At 49.2% G+C, this 20921-nt stretch overlaps 7 protein-coding genes across 7 annotated transcripts; 4 read left to right on the plus strand and 3 right to left on the minus strand.

The window, feature by feature from the left end:
- Nucleotides 1–124: 124 nt before the first annotated feature.
- On the plus strand, nucleotides 125–1313 carry GUITHDRAFT_101910 (hypothetical protein; the record flags this gene model as incomplete). Its single annotated transcript, XM_005839681.1, has 6 exons — nucleotides 125–415; nucleotides 466–735; nucleotides 783–920; nucleotides 970–1077; nucleotides 1129–1200; nucleotides 1254–1313. 6 exons carry the CDS (start codon nucleotides 125–127, stop codon nucleotides 1311–1313), a joined length of 939 nt encoding a protein of 312 aa, XP_005839738.1.
- Nucleotides 1314–4023: 2710 nt separating this feature from the next.
- Nucleotides 4024–4982, plus strand: GUITHDRAFT_150648 (hypothetical protein; the record flags this gene model as incomplete). The annotated part of the gene is made up of 4 exons (XM_005839682.1): nucleotides 4024–4050; nucleotides 4102–4534; nucleotides 4580–4704; nucleotides 4756–4982. Coding segments are annotated over exons 2-4 (700 nt in total), but the record flags the coding sequence as incomplete, so codon positions are not given.
- A 309-nt stretch (nucleotides 4983–5291) lies between these two features.
- Nucleotides 5292–6463, plus strand: GUITHDRAFT_150649 (hypothetical protein). Its single transcript, XM_005839683.1, has 4 exons — nucleotides 5292–5717; nucleotides 5766–5891; nucleotides 5943–6021; nucleotides 6336–6463. The coding sequence occupies exons 1-4, from the start codon at nucleotides 5325–5327 to the stop codon at nucleotides 6401–6403; spliced, it is 666 nt and encodes a 221-aa protein (XP_005839740.1). The 5' UTR covers nucleotides 5292–5324; the 3' UTR covers nucleotides 6404–6463.
- Nucleotides 6464–6563: 100 nt separating this feature from the next.
- GUITHDRAFT_133774 (hypothetical protein) lies at nucleotides 6564–12720 on the minus strand (the record flags this gene model as incomplete). Its single annotated transcript, XM_005839684.1, has 20 exons — nucleotides 6564–6611; nucleotides 6656–6719; nucleotides 6772–6845; nucleotides 6996–7143; nucleotides 7194–7291; nucleotides 7364–7496; nucleotides 7539–7585; nucleotides 7632–7686; nucleotides 7788–7894; nucleotides 7977–8285; nucleotides 8327–8445; nucleotides 8501–8543; nucleotides 8594–8638; nucleotides 8753–8794; nucleotides 8847–9044; nucleotides 9130–9252; nucleotides 9294–9914; nucleotides 9957–10013; nucleotides 10064–12028; nucleotides 12073–12720. 20 exons carry the CDS (start codon nucleotides 12718–12720, stop codon nucleotides 6564–6566), a joined length of 4944 nt encoding a protein of 1647 aa, XP_005839741.1.
- Nucleotides 12721–13793: 1073 nt separating this feature from the next.
- On the plus strand, nucleotides 13794–16031 carry GUITHDRAFT_161282 (hypothetical protein; the record flags this gene model as incomplete). The annotated part of the gene is made up of 10 exons (XM_005839685.1): nucleotides 13794–14024; nucleotides 14073–14228; nucleotides 14274–14315; nucleotides 14375–14770; nucleotides 14838–15327; nucleotides 15375–15481; nucleotides 15529–15582; nucleotides 15624–15659; nucleotides 15706–15798; nucleotides 15850–16031. 10 exons carry the CDS (start codon nucleotides 13794–13796, stop codon nucleotides 15988–15990), a joined length of 1746 nt encoding a protein of 581 aa, XP_005839742.1. The 3' UTR covers nucleotides 15991–16031.
- Nucleotides 16032–16144: 113 nt separating this feature from the next.
- On the minus strand, nucleotides 16145–18068 carry GUITHDRAFT_150650 (hypothetical protein). The gene is made up of 11 exons (XM_005839686.1): nucleotides 17949–18068; nucleotides 17586–17650; nucleotides 17464–17540; nucleotides 17168–17415; nucleotides 17050–17118; nucleotides 16944–17000; nucleotides 16732–16895; nucleotides 16613–16685; nucleotides 16479–16562; nucleotides 16357–16425; nucleotides 16145–16306 (listed from the first exon to the last, which is right to left on the minus strand). The coding sequence occupies exons 1-11, from the start codon at nucleotides 17994–17996 to the stop codon at nucleotides 16256–16258; spliced, it is 1005 nt and encodes a 334-aa protein (XP_005839743.1). The 5' UTR covers nucleotides 17997–18068; the 3' UTR covers nucleotides 16145–16255.
- Nucleotides 18069–18944: 876 nt separating this feature from the next.
- On the minus strand, nucleotides 18945–19387 carry GUITHDRAFT_101916 (hypothetical protein; the record flags this gene model as incomplete). Its single annotated transcript, XM_005839687.1, has 4 exons — nucleotides 18945–18996; nucleotides 19047–19112; nucleotides 19157–19257; nucleotides 19307–19387. The coding sequence occupies 4 exons, from the start codon at nucleotides 19385–19387 to the stop codon at nucleotides 18945–18947; spliced, it is 300 nt and encodes a 99-aa protein (XP_005839744.1).
- Between the last annotated feature and the right edge of the window lie 1534 nt (nucleotides 19388–20921).

Raw genomic sequence — 20921 nt, forward strand, 5'->3', positions numbered from 1 at the left:
AGAGAGAGGAAGATCAAGAAGTACTCGGCGAAGTACATATCCTACATTCCTGCGATATTTCAGCGTCATTCATTCCTTGTGAACAAAGTTTTTCGTGAACTCAAGTGTGAGAAAATCAAGAGCAATGGCTCATCATCAGCACGACTCCGCGTCGGCAGCTTCAGGATGTCCTCCAAGTGCACCTGCTGGTGTCACTGTGAGTGAAGCTCAGGAAGGTACAGAAGCTGTTAAAATTTCCTGTTGCGACTTGACGTCATTGTACTTGTGTCTCATTGCTTCCAAGATGTACGAACGTTTCCGTGTTATATATCATGACATTCAAACTACAGAACTGCGAAGGAGTGAGAAGTTCTTTGCCTTTTCCCCGATTCGATTTGTGGACGATGTTTACAACTGCACCTCGCATTATCTGAAGGTATGAATGTCCAAAACTATCGATGACGAACTCACCTCTTGCTCGCTCAGCACGGACTAGATCAAATGGAGAATGTTCTGCTGGAAGATCAAGAAACCAGAATATACTCTGATGATATCAAGAAGGGTGTAACTAGTTTGCACAAGAAGCTTTTCCGCTCCTTGGACAGGAACATCGACAAATTCGAGCTGTACATCATTCGTAACATTCTGAAGATTCCGAAACATCTTGATCTCTCGTCGGACAACAAGGAAATGAATTGGACAGGAGAGTCTGCTGCTGCAGGGGGATCAGTGGAGGATGAGCAGATGTTGGATGAGGTATTCTTTCTCCATCGAAACCATCTGGATCTCTAAAGCATTTGTAGGAACTGAGGGAGCTACGCCGCAAAATTCATTCTGCTCAGTTTGTCAACAGAGCTATGAAAGGAAAGTTAAGCGAGATTGAGAAGCAACTGAAGGACTATCATCAAATCCAAGAAGCGTTCGATGAAATGGACCGCAGGGTCAGATCTTGAATGTCAACATTGGATGTCGCGTCTGACTGTGCATTAGGCCAAGGAAAGTGGAGTCGACACACACCTGGAAGCTGCTGTGCTCGACCTTCTCCAACATGATCCCGAACTGCGAGCCCTGGAGAAACAGTACGCTGCCGTTGAGACGGTGACTGAAAATCTCGCACTGCGCTCGACTCTAAAGCTCCACAAGTTGCAGAGTAAGGATAATGAGAACTGGGGAATGGTTGGGCCAAACATAGATACTTGTTTCACGGAAAACCGAGTCAAGGTATGCTGATTGTGTGGATTTTTGACTTCTGATTTGACAGTATTTGCTTTCAGATGGGTGGCCCGTCAACAAGAACTTTGAACCATCTGCGAGAGATCCTCACTGCCAAGTGATTACTTTTCCTTCCTTGCTTGAAATATTCTAGAGATAATCTACAACCCTGAACTTCAACAGTGTCAAACCTGCAAAGGCAAGAGGAATATTTTGGTTTGTCAACACTATTTGGTCGTTGGAGGGATGTTTGCAATTAAATAAATAAATTGAGCCCAAGCTTCACTTTTAAGTCTCTTTGTGAAAGTTACAGCTCTCATTTCATCTTGCGCACTCATGGGTTCTTGTTGGAAAAGCGCAGGCCAGCAAAAATTTGGATTGAGTCAACAGGTCTTGGAGGTCACCGGGAGTCTCGACCGTTTCTCAACACTCGTTCCAACAAGGAGCTGTGCATATTCAGCCATTCTGAGTACATGTCAGCCATTCTGATGAAGATCGAGCAATCATTCACCACTGGATTCCGTCTCGTAACGTTTCTCGTTTGATCGCAGTTGTTCTAGTTCTTGAAGCGTCAGCTTCAGCCTGTAGTGCATTCGTTGCTTTTCTTGCTCAAGCCTGGCAGCACAAGCATTCAAAGAGCGTTCTGTCTAAATGTTTCAAGCACCCTTGCTTCTCCTGGTTTACATACTGCACTTCGGTGCGCAAGGCATCTGCCAGTTCCTGCAACGACCTTCACGATGTGTACGTCTTTGGTCTCAACTTCTTACCTGATATTGTAATGCCTCGGATTGAGCGCTCCGAACGGCATCCTGCAGATCTGCAATTTTCTGACTCATACTGTTCACTGTTAGAGTGCTGATCGTGCGTGAAGAAAACGTACGCAGATTCTACTTTCTTTTTCTCCTCTTGCTCTCTTACATAGAACGCCTCATACTCCTGTAATCTGTAGACCTGAAGGACAAAAATGAGCTTCCGAACTAGCATAACTTTGCTTGTGCCTGTTTGTGAAGTTCAGAAACTTTTGCTTCATACTCCTTGACTTCTGATTTCCTTGCCTCAAGTTCTTTTTGCATCAAATCTACAGAAAATCTTACTAGTTCACTATCACAATGAGGATTTACCCATCTCATCGCACAAACGCATCTTTTGACTTTGGACTCGTTCGAAATCACCGCGAAGGGAGTCAAAATTCCTTGTAAGATCATCATTTTCCCGCTCCGATCGAGTGAGTTGATCTGAAATCTCCTGTTTCGACCTGGAATTCTCTGTAAAGCTAGTCAAAGATCAATTGAACATGGTGACTTACAGGTTCAGACCGGAGTTTTCGATTCTGAGAATATTCACTTCTCGTTCCACAACATTCAGTTTCCCCTCCAAATTCGTCATTTCTTTGTTTTGATTGTCAATCTTCTTGCATAATTGCGATCTTTCAAGTTCATTGGCATCGATAGTCTTCTGCAGATGATCGAGTTGCTGTAAACTTACTTGCAGTCGTGTGTTGCAATCAGATTTCTCTCTGTTTAGAAGCTCTCTTTCTTCAATCCATGAACGACGCGCACTTTGGAGCTCTTCGTTTTGAATTTGAAGCCTATCTCTTTCTGCTCGATCTTCGAGCAGACTTTTCCTTTCCTCTTGCCATTGATCTGCAGCCTTTCGATGAAGAACAGCATCGCACTGCAGCTGTTCAACAAGTTCTTTTTGGTGCTTGATCTCAGATTGAAGCGAAACAATTCTCTCTTCTATATTCAACTTCTCCTTCATCAATTCCATGTTCTCACTCTTCAAAGCTTTTTCATTCGTGACGTAGGAAGAAATTTCTTCCTCCAGCTCTTTTACTTTCTTCTGGAATTCTTCGCAGTCCTTTCTCAGCTTTACCTGGGAAGAAGAAGCGTGAGCAAGAAGCTCGGACACCTCAGGGTGACATGAGTATACCTCTGATTTCTCGATATTGAGCTTGTCTGCCTTGCAATGATCAAGTTGTTTTGCCAGAGACTCAGCCTGTCGCTGATATTCTTGCATCTTCTGAACCGCTGCATCACAGTCATGCTCAAGAGACTCCTTTTGGAGGAGCCAATGTTTCATCTCGTTGACGTGCTTCTGTTCGGACTCAAACAGCCTCTTGATTTCTTCGGCGGATGAAGCCAATATCGCTTGTAGAGTGCTCTTTTCCCTCTGTAGAAGATCTTTCTCCTGCATCAGCAGCCCGACCTCTTGAAACAGTTGCTCTTCTGACGCTTTTCTCACGGGATCTTGCACTGACGGCGATGCTGCCCAGTCAGACTTGTCTGCAAGCATTCCGCTCTTACTGAGCAGCTTCTGCCGCTCTGATGCCACAACAGCTCGTGCAGACTGGATGGATCGGAGAGCATGCATTTCGTTGGCAGCAGCAGACTTGGTATCGTGCATGAAGCTGAGATCAGTGAGAGGGTGTTGATTTCTCGAGGATTTGAGCACTTGATCGTGCCCGGACATGTTCTGCCATGTTTTCCTGCCCTGCAGTAGCAACGCTTCCTCCTCTTCCTCCTTCATTCTTCTGAGCGGCGACGCCATCCCTCGGTAACCTGGGCCGTCCTCTTAACCCCTCCCCCCTCCCCCCAACAAGTAATGGGAAAGAGGGGTGGTAAACGGAAGGTGCTGCCGTTGGCTGCGGGGTAAGATGCCGGTAAGATGGAACCGGAACAATCTTTGCAGTGGTGAGGTAGGGAAGATACAATCTTTGCAAGTGGTGAGGAAAACGAATGGGAAAGCGAGAGGAGGAAGAAGAGCAGGAGCGAAGAGGAGAAATAGACGTTTGACAAGCATTGGCACACCGACATGTGACAAGGTTGGCAGGCGAAGGGATGTGAGTGACCTCTCATGGTGACAGCGAGCGACATAAGACTCAATGGAAGCTCTGATTGACTCTTTCAGACTTGCGGCTACTCGATTTCAATCTCCATTGCCTTCCGCGTCAAATGTCAAACTCAGCGCAAGACGACGCTGATCTTCCCTTGGAGTCTTTCAAGTCAAAACAAAAGATTGCCTACGCTAACGGAGATGTGTATGAAGGCTCCGTAGAAAGAGGCCTCCGCAGTGGTCGAGGAGTTCTGGTGTGTGAAGATGGGAGGAAGTATCGAGGTCAGTTCTATCAGGACCTGCCGCATGGGCAAGGGGAAGAGAGAACGAGCGACAACGCCGTCTACAGGGGTGAATTTCGAAATGGCCACAGAGATGGAACAGGGACAGAGATGAACGAGCAGGGACACGAATACAGCGGTGAATGGAAAGATGGGATGAGGCATGGTTCAGGAGATTATTTCCAGGACGGCTTGTACTATCAAGGAGAGTGGAAGGAGGGGAACAGGTGACACTCTTCGTTGAATCTTGAAATGGATGTGACGACATGCAGGCATGGTTACGGTGTTTGTATGTTCCAGAACGGGGATCTCTATGAAGGAGAGTTTGTAGCGGATTTGATGGAAGGCAGCGGGTGTATGGTGATGGCGAATGGCAGCAGATATGACGGTGTCTGGAGTGAGCAACTTGAAGTAGGTGCGGTATCATTCATTGACTATTGCTTCGTAGAGGCGGGAAAGATGTCAGGCAAAGGCAAGATGATTTATTCCAACGGAGATGTTTATGAAGGGCTCTGGAGTGATGGCAAGCGAGAAGGGCAAGGAAGTTATTTCTCAGCGGCTACTGAATCTGAGTACGTGGGTGAATTCAAGAAGGGCAAACGACATGGCTATGGGAAGCAGCAGTACGTTGTAGCAGCATGGAGTAACGTCAAGACCTCGCACATACCTTACAAAACATCTCTGAGTGAAACATACGAAGGAGAATGGAGCAGCGGTAGGAAGAATGGATTCGGACGCATCATGGTGAAGTCAAGAAAGGTTTTTGAAGGTCAATTCTCAGGTGATAGCAAGCATGGCGAGGGCATTGAGTTTCTTGACGATGGTACTTGCCTTGTGTTCAGCGATTGTGCCTGACATGCTTGGACGGCAGGCTCTACGTTCAAGAGCTTGTGGAAGGATGGAGTCAGCCAGGGGAAAGGAATCCTCAGGCTCAGTGATGGGACGTGCGTGCGAGGATACTGGGAGGGGGAACATTTCAGAGAGGCCGCGCAGGAGAAGTTCATTCCGCGTGAGGAGATGAAGGAAGCTGAGGAAGCTGACGGCCTCATTGAATTCTTCGAGCGCGGGAAGCAGCGAATCTTGAAAGGTAATCAGCAGCCAGAAGTAGATGCAGGAGTTGCGAAGGCTCCAGACACTCTCAACATGTCAGGGGCCCAGGCTGTCTTGCATGATCGAGCGCTGTTGTCGAGCATGGGAGGGTTGCATGACATCGAGGAAGTGGATGAGGACCAGATGGTTGACTCAGGCAGTCACGGGCCCACCCCCATCCCCAGCAACAACCCTCGCTTGCAGGGGCGAGCGAGCTCTAAGAGCTCTCCCTACTCTCCCCTGCCTGTAGCAGAGGCGAAGTCCAGCTCCACTGCGCCGACCTTTCACGAGGATGTCGTGGACATTGCCAAGCGTTTGGATGTATCCCTTGTTCTCAGCTCCATCAGTCTTTCGCTCATTATGCCGCAGGTTCGCATACGAGGGACGTACGACGAGGAAGGCAACTACCTTCCTCCTGTTTCCATGGAGACCCTTCGAGAGTGGAACGTGGCTAACTTGGAGTATACCAGCAAGCGTGAGGAGCTCAAGGAGAAGGTGATTGTTCCCCGGTTGCTCTTTTCTTCAATCGATGACACTGTCCTTCAGGGAATAAGGGCACCTGATCTCTCTGGAGAGACTTGGCGAGGATCATTTCAGCAGGATAAAGCCAACCTCAGCCTTTCAGGTGCTCCCTCTCTTTCTCCTCTCTCCCTCTCGCTCGTGCTCAGTCAGTCAGTCAGTCAGTCAGTCAGTCAGTCAGTCAGTCAGTTTGTCTGTCTGTCTATCTGTCTGTCTGTCTGTCTGTCTGTCTGTCTGTCTGTCAGTATGTCTGTCACAAACACTCTTTCTCTTACACACACACTTTCTCCATTACTCTCCCTCTGTCTCTCTCTCACTCACTTTGTTCTTTGCGGAATGTCACTAAATTAGCTTATGTCACTAAATTAGCTTATGTCACTAAATTAGCTTATGTCACTAAATTAGCTTATGTCACCTCAGGTGCACTCAAAGCTGCTGCTGGTGAATTTTCGTTTGAGAGGTGGAGGCAAGAGCGAGGGTTAACGTAAAATGTGCTGAAATGAATGAGGGTTAACGTAAAATGTGCTGAAATGAATGAGGGTTAACGTAAAATGTGCTGAAAGGAATGAGGGACAACGTAAAACTTGCTGAAATGAATCAGGGGCTTCGACTCGTTGGCTTTTATTCAAGCTTGATTCCTCGTCCTGCTCACTTGCTCCCTTCCTCGTCGCTAACCTCAACATCGTCGCCGCGCACCTGCCGACGCAACTTGACTGGGAAGCTTGTCGCTTGCAACGAACCTCGAGACTCTTCTGCATCGCGCGTTGAAGTATCTCCTCGACCGTGAGCCGTTCAACAACGTTGCTGCTCGAGCCCAGCAGCGAGTAAGGGATTGACGAGGTGAGAATAGGTTCACCGGTCCTCTCTGCTGGACAGGAGCGGCCTGAAGCGCGGGATGAGAGGTCGTCTCTGCACTGACAGCCGGACTGTCTGTGATTGAGGTCAGAGAAGAAGCCAGGCAGTCATTCGCTTCACTCTCGAGGAGGCAGTTGATGATGTTTGACTCTCCGTTGCATCCGGTCTGCCTTTGACTGGCAGGTTCCTACAGAGCGAGTGAGCGTGAGGAGGGCAACAGCTGACCGACCGCTTGACGCAGTAAATCCTTAAAACCCGATCGTGATCGTGATCCAGTGCTGTCAGAGGCGCCGATGCTATGGCCGAAGACGGGCGATCTTTCTTGGGTTCTGATTCAACGGGAGGGAACTCTTCTTCATGCTTGATCCTCATGCTGGCAGCTTGACGAATACAGGTCAGTCGAGCCGACCAGGTTGCCCTTACCTGAGTACGGTCTTCGCTGTGAAAGGAGCGAGAGTCTTGTGCTTATCGAAGCTTTCTTTGCTGTCTTGTCTTTGCTCCAGATGCGACTCGTCGGTTTCCTGCCCAAGAAGAACATCTCCTTGCACTCCTGGTGAAGTTTGAGACCGCGAGCTTGAAGCTCCTCTCCTCACCGGGTCTGGCACGGCGTCTCGTCTGTATCCTCGGAGATATTCTTGTGGATATCTCAAGCGGGAATAGATGCGGATGGATTTGACGCAAGTAGAGTCCAACCTCCCATGTATGACTTGTGCTCCAACAAGCTCTCTGTGTGCAAGGTCGGCAAGTTTCGAGACTCTGTCACTTCACCTGTTCTCGCACTTGACGGTGGCGATTTCAGTCTCCGTCTGGTCTGCCTGCGTCACCGTGAGCACCATGACCAGCTCCAAGTCATCATCTCACCGTTCCATACCAACAAGACTCGCTTCTTGTTCCAGAGTTGAACGAGAAGGTGAACCTGACTGCAAAAATCCGTTTCTTTCCAATCAGAAACTCCATCTCTTGAACAAATCTTGAAAACAACTCAGTCCTCTACAGGGGTTGGTATTCAGTGCTCACGCATCCGATGGAACGATGAGGAAGAAGAAGGATCCGTTCTTGGGCTTGAGCGTCCAGAACTGCATGTCTTCCAACTCAGACGCGCTGATGCCGTAGAGGAAGTGAATCTGAAGGAGGTCAGAAGAGCAGAGCATGTTCAAGCTCTACATTCTTGAGCGTACGGTCGTGCCATCCGACTTGTATTCTCACAGCCTGCAGCCTGCGGTTTGAGGGGACAAGATACTTGTTGCCCTCGAGTTGTCTCAGATCAAATGGACTCGTCGTCGTTTCCTCATCACTCTCTACTTCTCCTGTTGTCGTTCTGAAAGCATCGCGAGTGACCGGAGGAGGAACGCTGACGACAGCAGCAAGCGAGTAGTCCGCCAGATCGTCGATCTTGTCCTGGGCTGTCATCAGTCGCAGGTTTGACCGCCAGCCGTTTACTCTGAGCTCATGGCGGGTGAGGGGGTCGATGTTGTGATGCAAGACGGCACTGAGAGTCTCGGACTCAAAGAACTCCTGCTGACTCGTCAGACCGCGACCCTCGTCCCCATCCAGACCTTCACAAGGTTATGATCAGCCCCGCACTCGATCAGGATTCTTGAGCATTCTTCTTGCTTGCGCAGGATGCTCCACATGAGCGGAGTCGCTGCTACGTACTTGGTCTTGGCGCCGAATGCTACAGCCAGTCAGACGATGATGGATGAGAGAAAGTCCATGTCAATTGCACTTACATTTCTCTGTAGCGAATGATCCTGTACTCGGAGGGATGAAGATCTGAAGCCATATCGTCAAGCATTCATTACTGCAGTGCATCTTCAGTTCACCGATGACTTTGCGTTTTCTGACATTAGCTTGCTGAACTTTCCAGCCTGACGAGAAATCAAAACTCAGAAACGTGATGGTATCCATGATGTTTTGCGAGTGTAAAGAAGGAGCGACGGGCTCAAAAAGAAGGAGCGACGGGCTCAATGTATGTCCCTTACCTTGAGACAAGCCATGACTAGTCGCTGCCACAAGCGACGAACCTGAACAAGTACGTCAGGCTTGCTGAATAGAGGACGTTAGCTCCATAACGACCTTTCCAAACTCAAGGAGGTTGACGATTCGCATCTTTTGAGGGTCAAGGGCAGCTCCTTGCTTGATGAGCAAGACGACGATGTCTTGGTTGCCATGCATGGCTGCTGCTGTGAGCGGCGCAATGGCGTCAGAACTCATGCCATCGATGTCTGCCTGAGCCTGAACAAGACGCGCCGATAGCTCCCTGCTGATCGTCAGCTGCACGTGGAATGACGATGGGGGTTCACAGGGAGTCGGCGAAGGCTGACAGGAGCATCGGGGTGACGATCGTGTCGAGATCCACCAGGAGAAACTTAGTCTTCGCGCTCGCTTCCTCCAGCCCAACCAGCTCGGGGTACTCCTCCTCGCAGCTCAGCCACCGCATTATCTCATGCGGGATGTTGGCGCGATGGTTGGGGTCGGCGCCCTGCTGGCTTGTCATGAAGGTTCATCAGCAGCCCAGCAAACCTGAGAGAGGAGGAAATTTGAAACTTGGAGGCTGCCGCAGTAGCAGGAGAGCAGCAGCGCGAGATCTTTGAGGGAGCGCAGCTGCTTGAGGCGCACGTTGGTCTTGCTTGCTGCTTCTTGCTCCTCGAAGCCTTCGAACAATGAGGAGGTGACCGGCAAGTCCCCGCGGATGCTGCCAGCGATGAGGGCGAGGGGGATGCCGCTTGCCTCTTGCTTCACGAGGAACTTGAGGCAGTCTGCGTGCCCTCCGATGGCTGCGAGAGCGAGGAGGGGAAGCTCATCGTGCTGGTTCCACTCCTCCTGCTCTGCTGGAAACGCACTGAAGATGAGCGACAAGCCCTGCAGCCACCCGTGTGTCGCCGCCATGCGCACAGCCATCCTGACATGCCCTCGCAGCTCAGCCTCTGCGTCTCTGCCTGTGATCTCGCTGCCCCAATCGCTCCCGCCTGCTCTATTCTGCTCCCCAACCGCGAGCTTCTCGATGAGCGAAGAGACGAGAGCCTGCGATACTTTCGTCCACCCGCGAGCGACGCTGAAGGCAAGAAGGTCGCCATGCTGCTCTTCCACGCAAACAGGTGAGTCTGCCGACCAGCGGAGAACGACGTGAGGAGGATGAAACCTCTGCAGGAGCATCAGCGAAGAGAGAGCAGCAAGCTAGATCACCTGCACAAGATGCTCGCAGACTTGCTGTTGCAGATTCATCGCTGCCACCGCGACCGGCTTAAAAGCTTCTCATTAGCGTGTTCGTCTTCTCGCATGTTTGGGCTCACCTCATTTCCATTCTCATCGGCCACGGAAAAAGCTCCGAGCTCCGTCAGTCTTTCAACGACAGGTAGCCAACCAAGCTGAGCAGCAAGGTGAAGCATGGTCCTGCCCTCTCCCACCTCCAGCCCCAGCTCCAGTTTAAGAGGAGGAGAGGTTCGGAATATGAGAAAGAAGGATTTCACGTATTCGTGAGCTTCATGCGTCGAGAGAGATTTCGAGCAGGAAGTTTGCAAATCAGTGAAGATTTTGAGGAGAGCGAGGAGTTGGCGAGAGAAGGCGGAGGAAGAGACGCAATCCTTTCGCCCTTGAAGTTTCAGAAGAACTTCCACACTGGACCAACGTTGCAAGGAGATGGCTTCATGGCAGACGTCACTGATCAGGTCCCAAGTCTCTTTCTCATTGTCGGCAAACAGCAGGAGAAGCCAAAGCAGGGTTGAGCTGAACGGGATTGCTTCCATCAGCAACGATCGAACTTGATTTTGATCAAACAACCGCCCGACGTGCCTGCTGATGGCGAAGTCACGCGAACCATCTTCAGCTTGTTCTCTTCTTTCCGCTTCAGACTTATTTCTGTCTATCTCTCCTGCCTTTGTTTCTTCAAGGTCCTCAACAGCAAGAGGAACGAGGGAGTCCAGACAGTGGTTGCTCGCAGGCTGCAAGTTTTCCCGTCCCTCCTGCCTCTCGTCAGTCATCAATAGCTTCTGTTTCTCCTGCTCCTTGACAGCTGCGAGCTTGACCGTGTAAATGTCTTCAGGACCCGGAGGACCGAGACGAGATGCAGACAGGATGTGAAAGAGGAAGACGAGGGAGGAGGAGGATGCGCTTCGGATCGCCTCCAGCATCGCAGGATGAAGGAGTGAAACCTCGCGCAAGTCTGGCATGAAGCTCACAAGCAGCTGCAGGCAGTCAATACTGTCACTCCTTGCTGCCATTCGCAGCGCCTGCCTTCCGTTTCGCGCGTCCTGCAGTCTTGAAGAACTTTGTGGATGACTGAGGAGCATGCGGAGTTGCTGGTGGTGTCGCTGAAGGCATGCAAAGGAGACAGGAGGAAGGTCTTCCGCTGCCGCTGCCTCTTCCGGCCCCCGTTCCCACACCAAGTCGAATCTCAAGCTCTCATCGTGCACGAGGACGAGAAAGTTGTCAATGTTTCCACCTTGCATGGCCAAGCAGAGAGGGTGGAGTCGGGCGGCAGGATCGTCACCTTGGATCTCCAGCCCGGCGAGAGCTTCGCGCACACTCAAGTTCGGGTCGCCTGCATGGCGGAGGATCATGGAGAGGAGAGTCGCTTGCTCTGTCTTCACGGCGTATGTAAGGGGAGTTTCCCATTGCCCGTCAATCATGAGCGGAGCGTTGGGGTGTATGCCATGAGCAAGCAGCATCTCGCTCAGAGCTAGAGTCATCTCTCCGCTGCTGCACATGCCTGCTACTGTGCTCCAAGCAGAGTTTCCCTCCTCCTTGTTGACATGGTTGGGATCAGCCTTGGCATTCAACAAGCAGCTCGCTAGCTCCAGCCTCCCGCTTCGCAGGACGTGAGTGAGAGGCGACGCACCGCTCGAATCCCTGTCGTTGACATCAGCACGAAGGCTCAGAAGCATCTCCATGCAGCTGAGCGCGTCTGGATCGTCAAGCAGGCTGGCGAGGACGAGCTGAGAGCTTGTGACAAGCGACTTTGCCGTCTCCACGTCTGTCAAAGGGTAGGATGAGTGTACGGAGAACTGGACTCGAGCAGTATGCGTGGCGGCTGTCCGGATAGTTTTAGAGGGGGCGAGGCTGAACTGCTTGTCGATCAGCTGCTTAGGGTATCGTTGCGTGTCTATAAGCGGAAGCCGGACTTCACAGAGCAGCTCGTCGTGCCCAGACCGATCCCACCGGTAAAGCTGAAAGACAAGCTCGTCCTTTGTTGAAGACGACACTTCGAACTCACAAGAGTCCGTCCATTCCGGGCACAAGGAGTTGCGCATGACCCTCGTCTGCAAGCAACGTGAGCATTCACTCCACTCAAGCCGTCACAAACCTGATGTATCCCCTCGCCGACAGAGATCTTAGCAAGGACATCAGCAGTCCCTCTCGAGTTCATTTGCGGGAGGTCCAGTGCACGCATGTTAGAGACGGTTAGACTCCAAGAGGTGAAAGTTTCCGTTGGCCTGCTGCTGTCGGCACTCTTGTCAGTCAGCATCTTCACTCGTTGTATCAGCATCAGCGCCATTTGCCCCTGCCCCTCTCTCAGGGCGATCTCTATCGCTCCTCGTCCAGATCGATCTTGAACGTCCAGTCTCGCCCCATGATCCAGCAGCTTTCCAAGACAAACGATTGCAGACCCATGTTTCGAAGCGTTCTTGGTTGCATTCTCGATGCAAAGAATAAGCGGAGAAAGGCCGCAGGCGTCCTCTACATTGACTTCCATCCTTTTGTTTTCTAACAGGATCTCTACTACTCCCCATTGACCTTCTTTGATCGCCGCGGTGAGAGGATAGACTCCGTCTTGGTCGCACTTAGAAGGGTCTGTGACCTCCATCAGTCTGCAGACCTCTGCAGCAGCTCCGCTTGCACATGCCAGGACGAGGCTGTGATCGCAATGATGTGCTGAACTTTTTTTGACGAAGAACTTGTTTTTAGACAGCGTAATCATAGAGACATATCCTTTTAGCTTTCCTTGTGCCATTGTTGTTTTCCTTTTAGTCTGATCAAGGCTTTGCAGTACCTCGGTCACGTCCAGATGTCGCGCTCATCATCATCATCAATGAACATCATCATCATCATCCGATTGTTTTGGATCTTGTCAACCGAATCATTTTGTTTTTTTTGGAGCTGATCAATTCGCTGCCGGCCACTACCGTAGTACCGTACTCGGCGGCGCCGGCCGGGCCCGGCGCCGCGGCCCCCCGGCCTGGCGCGCTCGGCGGGCCACTGGCAGGGCCGGGCCGCACTGACCGGTGTATTGCCATGGCGTACTACGGTAACTTCTTCCCGGAACTCGGAATGTTGAGGCACTGCACTGCCGCGAAGTTGACTGATCGGATGGCAGAGCACTGCGGCAAGCCTCACCTCAGGTCATGTCAAGCAGTCGATATGATACGATGAAGGCACGACTGAGACCACCGTACCTCTCGCCTCAGCAGGTCAGGTTGCAGAGACAAAAGGGAAAGGAGAATGAGGTGAAGGGTCTCTGTGAGACTGCAATCTCTTGTCACCTCTGCTATAGATACTTCATCACTGTGTACTTCGTGTGAGGAGAGAGTTCCACTGGACTCCGGGACTCGGACTGAAGTCTCGATATTCAACCGTGCTGAGTCCGAGTTGGAAGTTGCAACCGTTACAATTATTTTGCCTCGAACGCAACGGTCTTTCTCCTTCAAACGACACTGGATCGCCGTAGGTTGTAGACTACTATTATATTGCCAATAATAAATTAGTTCATAAAAATTATTTTAATTTCATATTTTCTTCATAGTTTTCAAAACATCATATGTATATTGAAATATGAAAATTTTTTTCAGGAGAGTTTCAATTTTAAAAATACATAAGCCTTTACAACTACCCTACCCGAGTCCTCCCCAACGATTTCTGAGTACCCCTGTTTCTGTGAATGAAATTCCATCTTTCCATAGGGTACTTCGGCTTACCGCTACCCCTCGGCGCCTACTACCCTCTTGCCCTCTCTCTAGGGGAATGGCGGCTTCCGTCAGCGCTTGTGGCGCTGCCTCCCCATACACACGTGGTTACGTTCGTCAGCTGATGCTGTTGCTATGCGCTTCTCTTCTCTCTTTAGCTTCATGCTCAGCCTCTCTTTCGTTGCCATCCTTCAAGCCCATGAAACTGAGAAAGGATCCGGAGGAGTTGCACATCAAAGCTGGGAACATGGTGTTCAAGTCCACACGAGTTGACGTCCAACGACTGAGAGGAGGGGGAGCAGCACAGGGAGCTCTCCCAAAGTACCCTTCGAATAGAGCGCTCAAGCAAGATGAGGTGACGATCTAGCTGCTGTTATCAATCGCATTCTGATTTGCATTATAGTATGCGCCCCCATTTGGTACCTTGCTGAGGAGCAGGAGCGGCGCTTTCTTTTCGCCTACCCCTACACCGGAATGGTTTGAGAATGGCATTGTCTATCAGATCTATCCCCTTGGCTCTCCAGGAGAGGATGGCAAGGGCGGAGGATTCTTTGGCGAGGTGAAATAATTCGAAAATGAAGTGGGATGGAGTGAACGTGTGTAGGTCCCGGCAGAAAACGATCTCACGTCTCCACCGAAGAAGCGAGTAAGAAGATTGTTATGATACCTTTGAGCTGTTATTGTTGACCAGCGTTCCCTCCGCAGCTTCTAGAGCTCCGACAGTGGTATGATCACCTCGAAACCTTGGGCGTCACTGCGATTTACTTCTCCCCGATTTTCGAGTCTGAAACTCACGGGTACGACACTGTCGACTACTATCAGATTGACAGAAGAGTTGGCGATATCGAAACATTCCGTACGATTGTCAAAGAGCTGCAGAAACGTGGTATCAAGGTGATCCTGGATGGAGTTTTCAACCACACCGGCAGGAAGTTCTTTGCGTTTAAAGATCTCTTGAAGCATGGTGCAGATTGGATGAAAAGTCCTTACAAAGAGTGGTACTTTATTTCCGAAGGAAACAGCACTTACGGTGATCCTTTCTCGTACCGTTCTTGGGAGGGGCACGAGGAGCTTCCTGAGCTCAACGTGGAAAACTCAGAGGTGAAGTCATCTGCTTAATATGCAACTTTGTTGAAACATTTGTTCTGTTCTTGTTTGTGTTGCGTAGGTTCGAGATTACCTCTTTGAAGTCGGAAAGTTTTGGCTCGGTGAGGTTGGGATTGATGGATGGCGACTAGATGTCGCTCATGAACTTCCTCCTTCATTCTGGAGAGATTTCCGTTCCGCTTGCACTGAAGCTAACCCTGAGCACGTTCTATTGGGTGAAGTAATACACGGTGATTACAACACATGGGTGGGCCCTGCCAAGGGTCTGCTGCACTCGGGGACGAACTACCAGCTTTCCAAGGCGCTTTGGTCGTCGCTGAAGGATCACAACTTCTGGGAAATTGATTCCGCCTTCAGCCGAGATAGGATGCTGTACCGCGAGATGTCTCTGGTGAACTTTCTGTCAAATCACGACGTTGCTCGGGTTGCCACACAATTGGAGAACGAGCCTCAGTTGCTTCCTCTCGCTTATTTCCTTCTCATGACCGTCAGAGGCATCCCCTGCATCTACTATGGCGACGAATGTGGTGTAAAAGGCAGGAAGGAGGATGGTGCGAGCTAATTCTGTGCAGTCGATCCCCTCACTCCTCCTTTGCAGGAGATGCAGCATTGCGTATGGCGATGGTGAAGCCTGATGATGAATGGCCAGCTGGAGGTCGAGAACTCTTCAATGGCATCGCCCATCTGGTGCAGTTTCGTAACAAGGTCAGACACTAGCTTGTTGCATATGGCACTTGACGATAGACATGCAGCATGAGGCGTTGAAGACCGGATCGCTCCAAACTCTCTTTCACTCCAACAATGAGGTAGATCGTGACTTGTGAGATTGACGTTGAAGTCGTGGCAGCTCTTGTTCGCAAGGATTTCCGACACAACGGGAGAGGCAAGCCACATGCTTCTCATTGACTTGCTGCTTACACAACTGCCAGGTCCTCTTAGTCGCAGTGAACTCTTCTCCCGAGCATGTTCATCCTGAGGTTTCTCTCGGCGTACTCAGCAAACCTCCTGGAACTCCCATCAAGGTGAAATCACATGCAGTGTGAGGATGGAGGCAGGCTTTAATTTCGTTTCAGTGTCTCTGGGGCGATGGGGCAGATGCTGGAGCCATCAACGAAGAGTACAAGGCTCGAATCCACATCCCACCCTACACTGGGCGCGTGTTTACTTTGACTCCTGAGCCAATGCCGGCTGAGACCCAGACAACAGAAACCTGATGATTAAGTGTGGAATTATTAATGAATCCAAGGGGTAGCGCAGTCGGCATTCCGTTTTAGCGCATTAGATCCGCAGGTTTCAGTTTGAGTTGTTGATGACAGCAAAAGTAGTGGATGTCAAATATGCATGAGATTCCAGTCCCTCTCTCTCCATCTCATAAATTACCCTCAGAGGGAGCATGCATATATTCCCACGTTCTTACCAATTTTGTGAACAAAATATTCACTTCTCGACAATATTTCAACAAAGTAGAAGGTGCCGTCTTCATGACTTCCTAAAACAAGCTCTCCTCGCCGCAGACACAATGTTGTCAGCCTGCCAAAAAGATACATTTTTTACACTGCGAGCCATATCGAAATATCTACCTGGGGGATCGCAGCATCTTCAAGATTCTTTGCGTATGGCATGGGGACATCAGCACCAGCCACTCTCTCCTACATTCATCCAAAGTCTATGAGCCGGACTCAAGGTTCAGTCAGAGCGTTACCATGGGCGCATCTAGGTAGTCGAAGGCATAAGATTCCATGATAGATGCTGCAATCTCAGATCCAACCCCATACATGTGCCATCCCTGGTTGCATTCCTATGAGTTTGCATAAACATTCAAACGAGATTTCTTACATCTTCGACAGTCACCAGCCTGTTTGTCTTCACAACCGAATCCGCGATGGTCTTTACGTCAAGGGGCCTGATGCTGATCAAAACATTACCGGATGGGCAGTTGGAAGTTAATCCCAGACCTTCTCAGATTGATCACTTCGGCACTGATGCCCTCTTGAGCGAGTTTCTCTGCCGCCTCAAGAGCCATTTGAACCATCCGAGAGAACGCGACAATGGTCACATCCTTGCCTTGCCTCATAATCTTTGCCTTTCCAATAGGAATCACAAAGTCTGGACTTTGCGCCTGCAGATTGCGAAATCAAATGCATGCTGTTGACATCGTTCAAGTCACCTCATCAGAAAGCTGAAATGTACTGCCATACAGCAACTCATTCTCTAGAACTACAACCTGAAGAAACCAGCTTCAGCAACAATTATTGCTCTAACGAGCATGTCACCGGGTTCGGGTCACGGATTGCAGCCTTCAGGAGCCCACGTGCATCCTCACTATCAAAGGGAGAGACCACCTGTTATTTTAAATGAGATGTTCTTTTCACCGCTGCTTACATTCGTCACCTTCAAACCAGGACAATGTCCGTACCATGACGCAAAGCACTGAGAATGCTGAGCGGCCACACCGGCAGCTGGTCCATTTGGCCCACGGAAAACAATAGGGCAAGGAATATCTCCAGCAGACATGTAGTTAATCTTGGCTGCACTATTGATGATGTGATCGATTGCTTGCATTGAAAAGTTGAAGGTCATGAACTCGACAATGGGTTTGAGACCTCCCATGCTTGCGCCAACACCCATGCCAGTGAAACCTGATGGCATCTTGATCAGGAACCATTTAACACGAAGATAAGTATCACCAATTTCTGTAATGGGTGTGTCAATCACTCTCTCAGGACCGTACTTCTGAATCAAGCCACGAGTGACCTTGTAAGCTCTGCATGCAATTTTCACTAGTCCAAAGCACACCTCCAGCTCTCACCCTTGGTAGTCACCGACTTCTTCGCCCATCACAAAAACAGTAGGATCTCTAGCCATCTCCTCGTCCTGAAATCATTCAAAGAGAATGTGAGAAAAAACCTCTGTAATTGATTTTTTTCTCACACAAAAGAGTGACACAAGCATTCATTGATTAGCAACATCATTATAAGAGCATTATGATCAACACAGCGAAGTATAATATGAAAATTGAAAATCATAGAAGTATGAATGTTTTTCATTTTTATCGTTATCGAACACCATTCTTGTACAGGAAGAAAGGCTATCCTTCTCACTTTCGGAATCAAAACCCTCAACCCCCCTCCATTTGATCAAGCACCAACAGGCACTAGGGAGCGGAACTTACCATAGCCGAGTTGAGGGCATCTCTGACTGTCATGTCCTTGGCTGCCATCACTCGGCTGGTCGTGTGGAACGTCCGCACGCATCGTTGTGGATGCAGCAGGCGCCTCAGCATCGCCTGCATAGCGCCCGCGGGTATTGAAATCTGTAGAAAGGTGGGTCTGTTCTCCAGTAGCGGAATGTAGGTAGGGTCTTCAAGATTTGATGGGGTGCTTGAGGGTGGTGAAGGCACGGTCCTAGCTACTGATAGGACTTCATGCTGTACCACGCTATATCAAATTTCCAATGTCAGTCTGGGTGTAGGGCAATCCTTTTATCAGAATACTTTTGGGGGTAGGGGTACTTTTTGAACCGGTACACAAGAGTGAAATTTCTCAAATAGAGGGTGGGGGTAGGGGCTTGAGACGCAGAGGAGTTCGCCTTCCCAACATACAGGGCTGCAAGGGGTTGAGTAGTCGAAAACTCAACTAGGTTTCCCTGAATTTTAATAAATAAAGATAAATAATTGAATAATATTGTTACATTTGGACGATTTCTTGAACTGTTCTAATTCCTTTCCCCATGTCCCCATCACAAGACGCATGGACAAGAGCCCCCCACCCCCCACCCACCTTAAACTGCTCTACCCCCAGAATCCCTTCAAAATACCCCGGTTCAAAACGTATATTTCAATGCAAGCCACTTCTATTTCAAGTACCCCTACCCACACAAACGAAGAATAAACACCAGACCACCACGCTACCCCCACGCTGCCCAAATCAACAGCCTGACAACTTAAAATCCATTCGGGGACCCTTTCTAGTGGGTCCGGTGAACTACTGAACCCAACCAAACTAAAACTCAAACCTAAACCCGGGCCCAGCCTAACTAAGCCGCACTGACTGAGGGGCCGTCGAAGTCCGAACAGGGCCGGCCGCCGAGGACAAACTTTTAACTTCTCAAACCTTGTACTATTTTTATAATGAATCACTTGAAGTATCCAGGCCTCCAAAACGAGTCTTCACAAGAACTCCAGCATTGTTCGCAGATCGATACTGTGAGAGTTGTCATACCTGCCATGCTCCACATCAACGACGAACCATGAAATCTATTGCGTTCTCACTGGTCTGGGGAAAAAATGCCAACAATTTCATTGAAGCAGAGCGACGATCTCCGATCGAAAGGATGGCTGGAAGAAAAGAATTAAGAGAGCTTAAACTTATTGAAGGATACCTGTTGTCTTCTGGTGAAGCAATGAACCGCGGGAGGACGAAAACGAGGTCTTCCTGATGATGAGCAGCAAGAATGTCTCGGATGGTGCTTGGGTTTTCATTCTTCATGGAACAACATCAGTTGGTTCAACCGCATTGTCATGGAGTTCACCCGGGTCAAGTAGTACAGAACGAAAGAATAATTGTGCGCCCTCACTTTGCGCAGATCGTTGTCGGGATCATTCGAGAGCATCTGTTGACGAAATTGAGTTCGTAACCAAATACCGTGCAAATTCGACTTGTCTCATGGCGTAAAAAATCACTTGAAATCGTCTCATGATCGATTTGTCCGAACACATCGTGCAAATCTGCGATGTCAACTCCATTTTTTTGTCAAACTGGCATGTAAAAATCAGAGAGCATCTCCGACGCTCACAGTACTTTACAGGTTGTCCTTGCACAATGCTCTCTGTCTTCAGCTCTATCAAAATATTGCAAACTTCAAACATGATGGCGACTATGGTGTGAACGACCTGCCGAAATACATGAGTATAATCAACAACCGTATAATAAAAAACAGAGTATAATCAACAGTCATATCGGACCTCTAACAGAAGTGTATCATCCCTTCTCTCATTCATTTCTTCAATTGTTACAAACGACATCCACAACGTTTGTATCAGCTGGCTGAGGGGGCTGGATCTGAGTAAAAGAGAGCGATCAGCACACAGAAGACATCAGGAAAACTAGATACTTGGATGCGCAAAAAGTCTCTGCGTCGCGCTTCAACTCTTTTGAGGAGAAGAGTGGCCAACACTGAGAGGCAGTCATGGGAAAGAACCCCCCAAACATTCATGTGTACCGAAAACAATGTCTTGTGTATGGCCTCAAGCAAAACCATCAGATATTGCAAACATCCTGTCCGCCCAGCATTCTTGATTTCCTGATACAGAACCAAAAAATCAATTTCTCATCAAAAGAGGTCATCGCATCATACAGGGTGCAACTGCCACTTAGTTGTCGTCAACCGTTGCAGTTCATTCACCATCCAATCAAGTAGAGAAGATTTGTTGAACAAGACCAATCGTTTCAGAGTAAAATTAAACCTCACCGCATGAGCCAGTTCATCCAGAAGATCTACTTTTTCTTGTAAGCCTTTTGCTGCATGTATTTCATTTTGCAATTCCAAGTAGAGTGCTCGCACTTTTTCGTTACTCAAATGTGTATCTTTTCCTGACTTCCAGCCGTAAAGTTCACAAGACAATGAGCCTATCCACCATTGGTGCAGATTCTCAAACAATTTCGTATCCTTCTCATATATATAGAAAAATTCTTGTTTTTCAATGGGTTGAATCACCGAAGATTGATCTTCAGTGATCGATTTTCTGTTCCTACCAAGGAATCGAGTTATTGATCTTACTGGTGATATTCTGCTCTTTTGTTGTGCTTCTGCATTCATGTCTTCAATGTACTTTATCGTGACTTTCGCTGTGCGCCTGGTGGTTTCTTCATCTGCAAAGTGAAACTTGTCATTCCTGTTGATGGTGAGAGATTTGATGTGACAGATAGATATTTTGATGATACGCCTTTGATCCACAACTCCAAAAGGTACCAAACAGAACTCCACCCCAGCTATAACTCCCCATTTGCATGCGCCTGAATGAACAACAGACTCGAAATGTTGAGGCGGAAGTGAAGACGGAGGAAAAATTTGTTCAAAACACCTTTTTGCCTGTGCGTCTGATGCAAACGAAGATTTAGCATTCTTTTGTTCCTCCTTGAGCATA

This window comes from Guillardia theta (genome assembly GCF_000315625.1).
Source record: "Guillardia theta CCMP2712 unplaced genomic scaffold GUITHscaffold_8, whole genome shotgun sequence".
Classification (NCBI taxonomy): domain Eukaryota; class Cryptophyceae; order Pyrenomonadales; family Geminigeraceae; genus Guillardia; species Guillardia theta.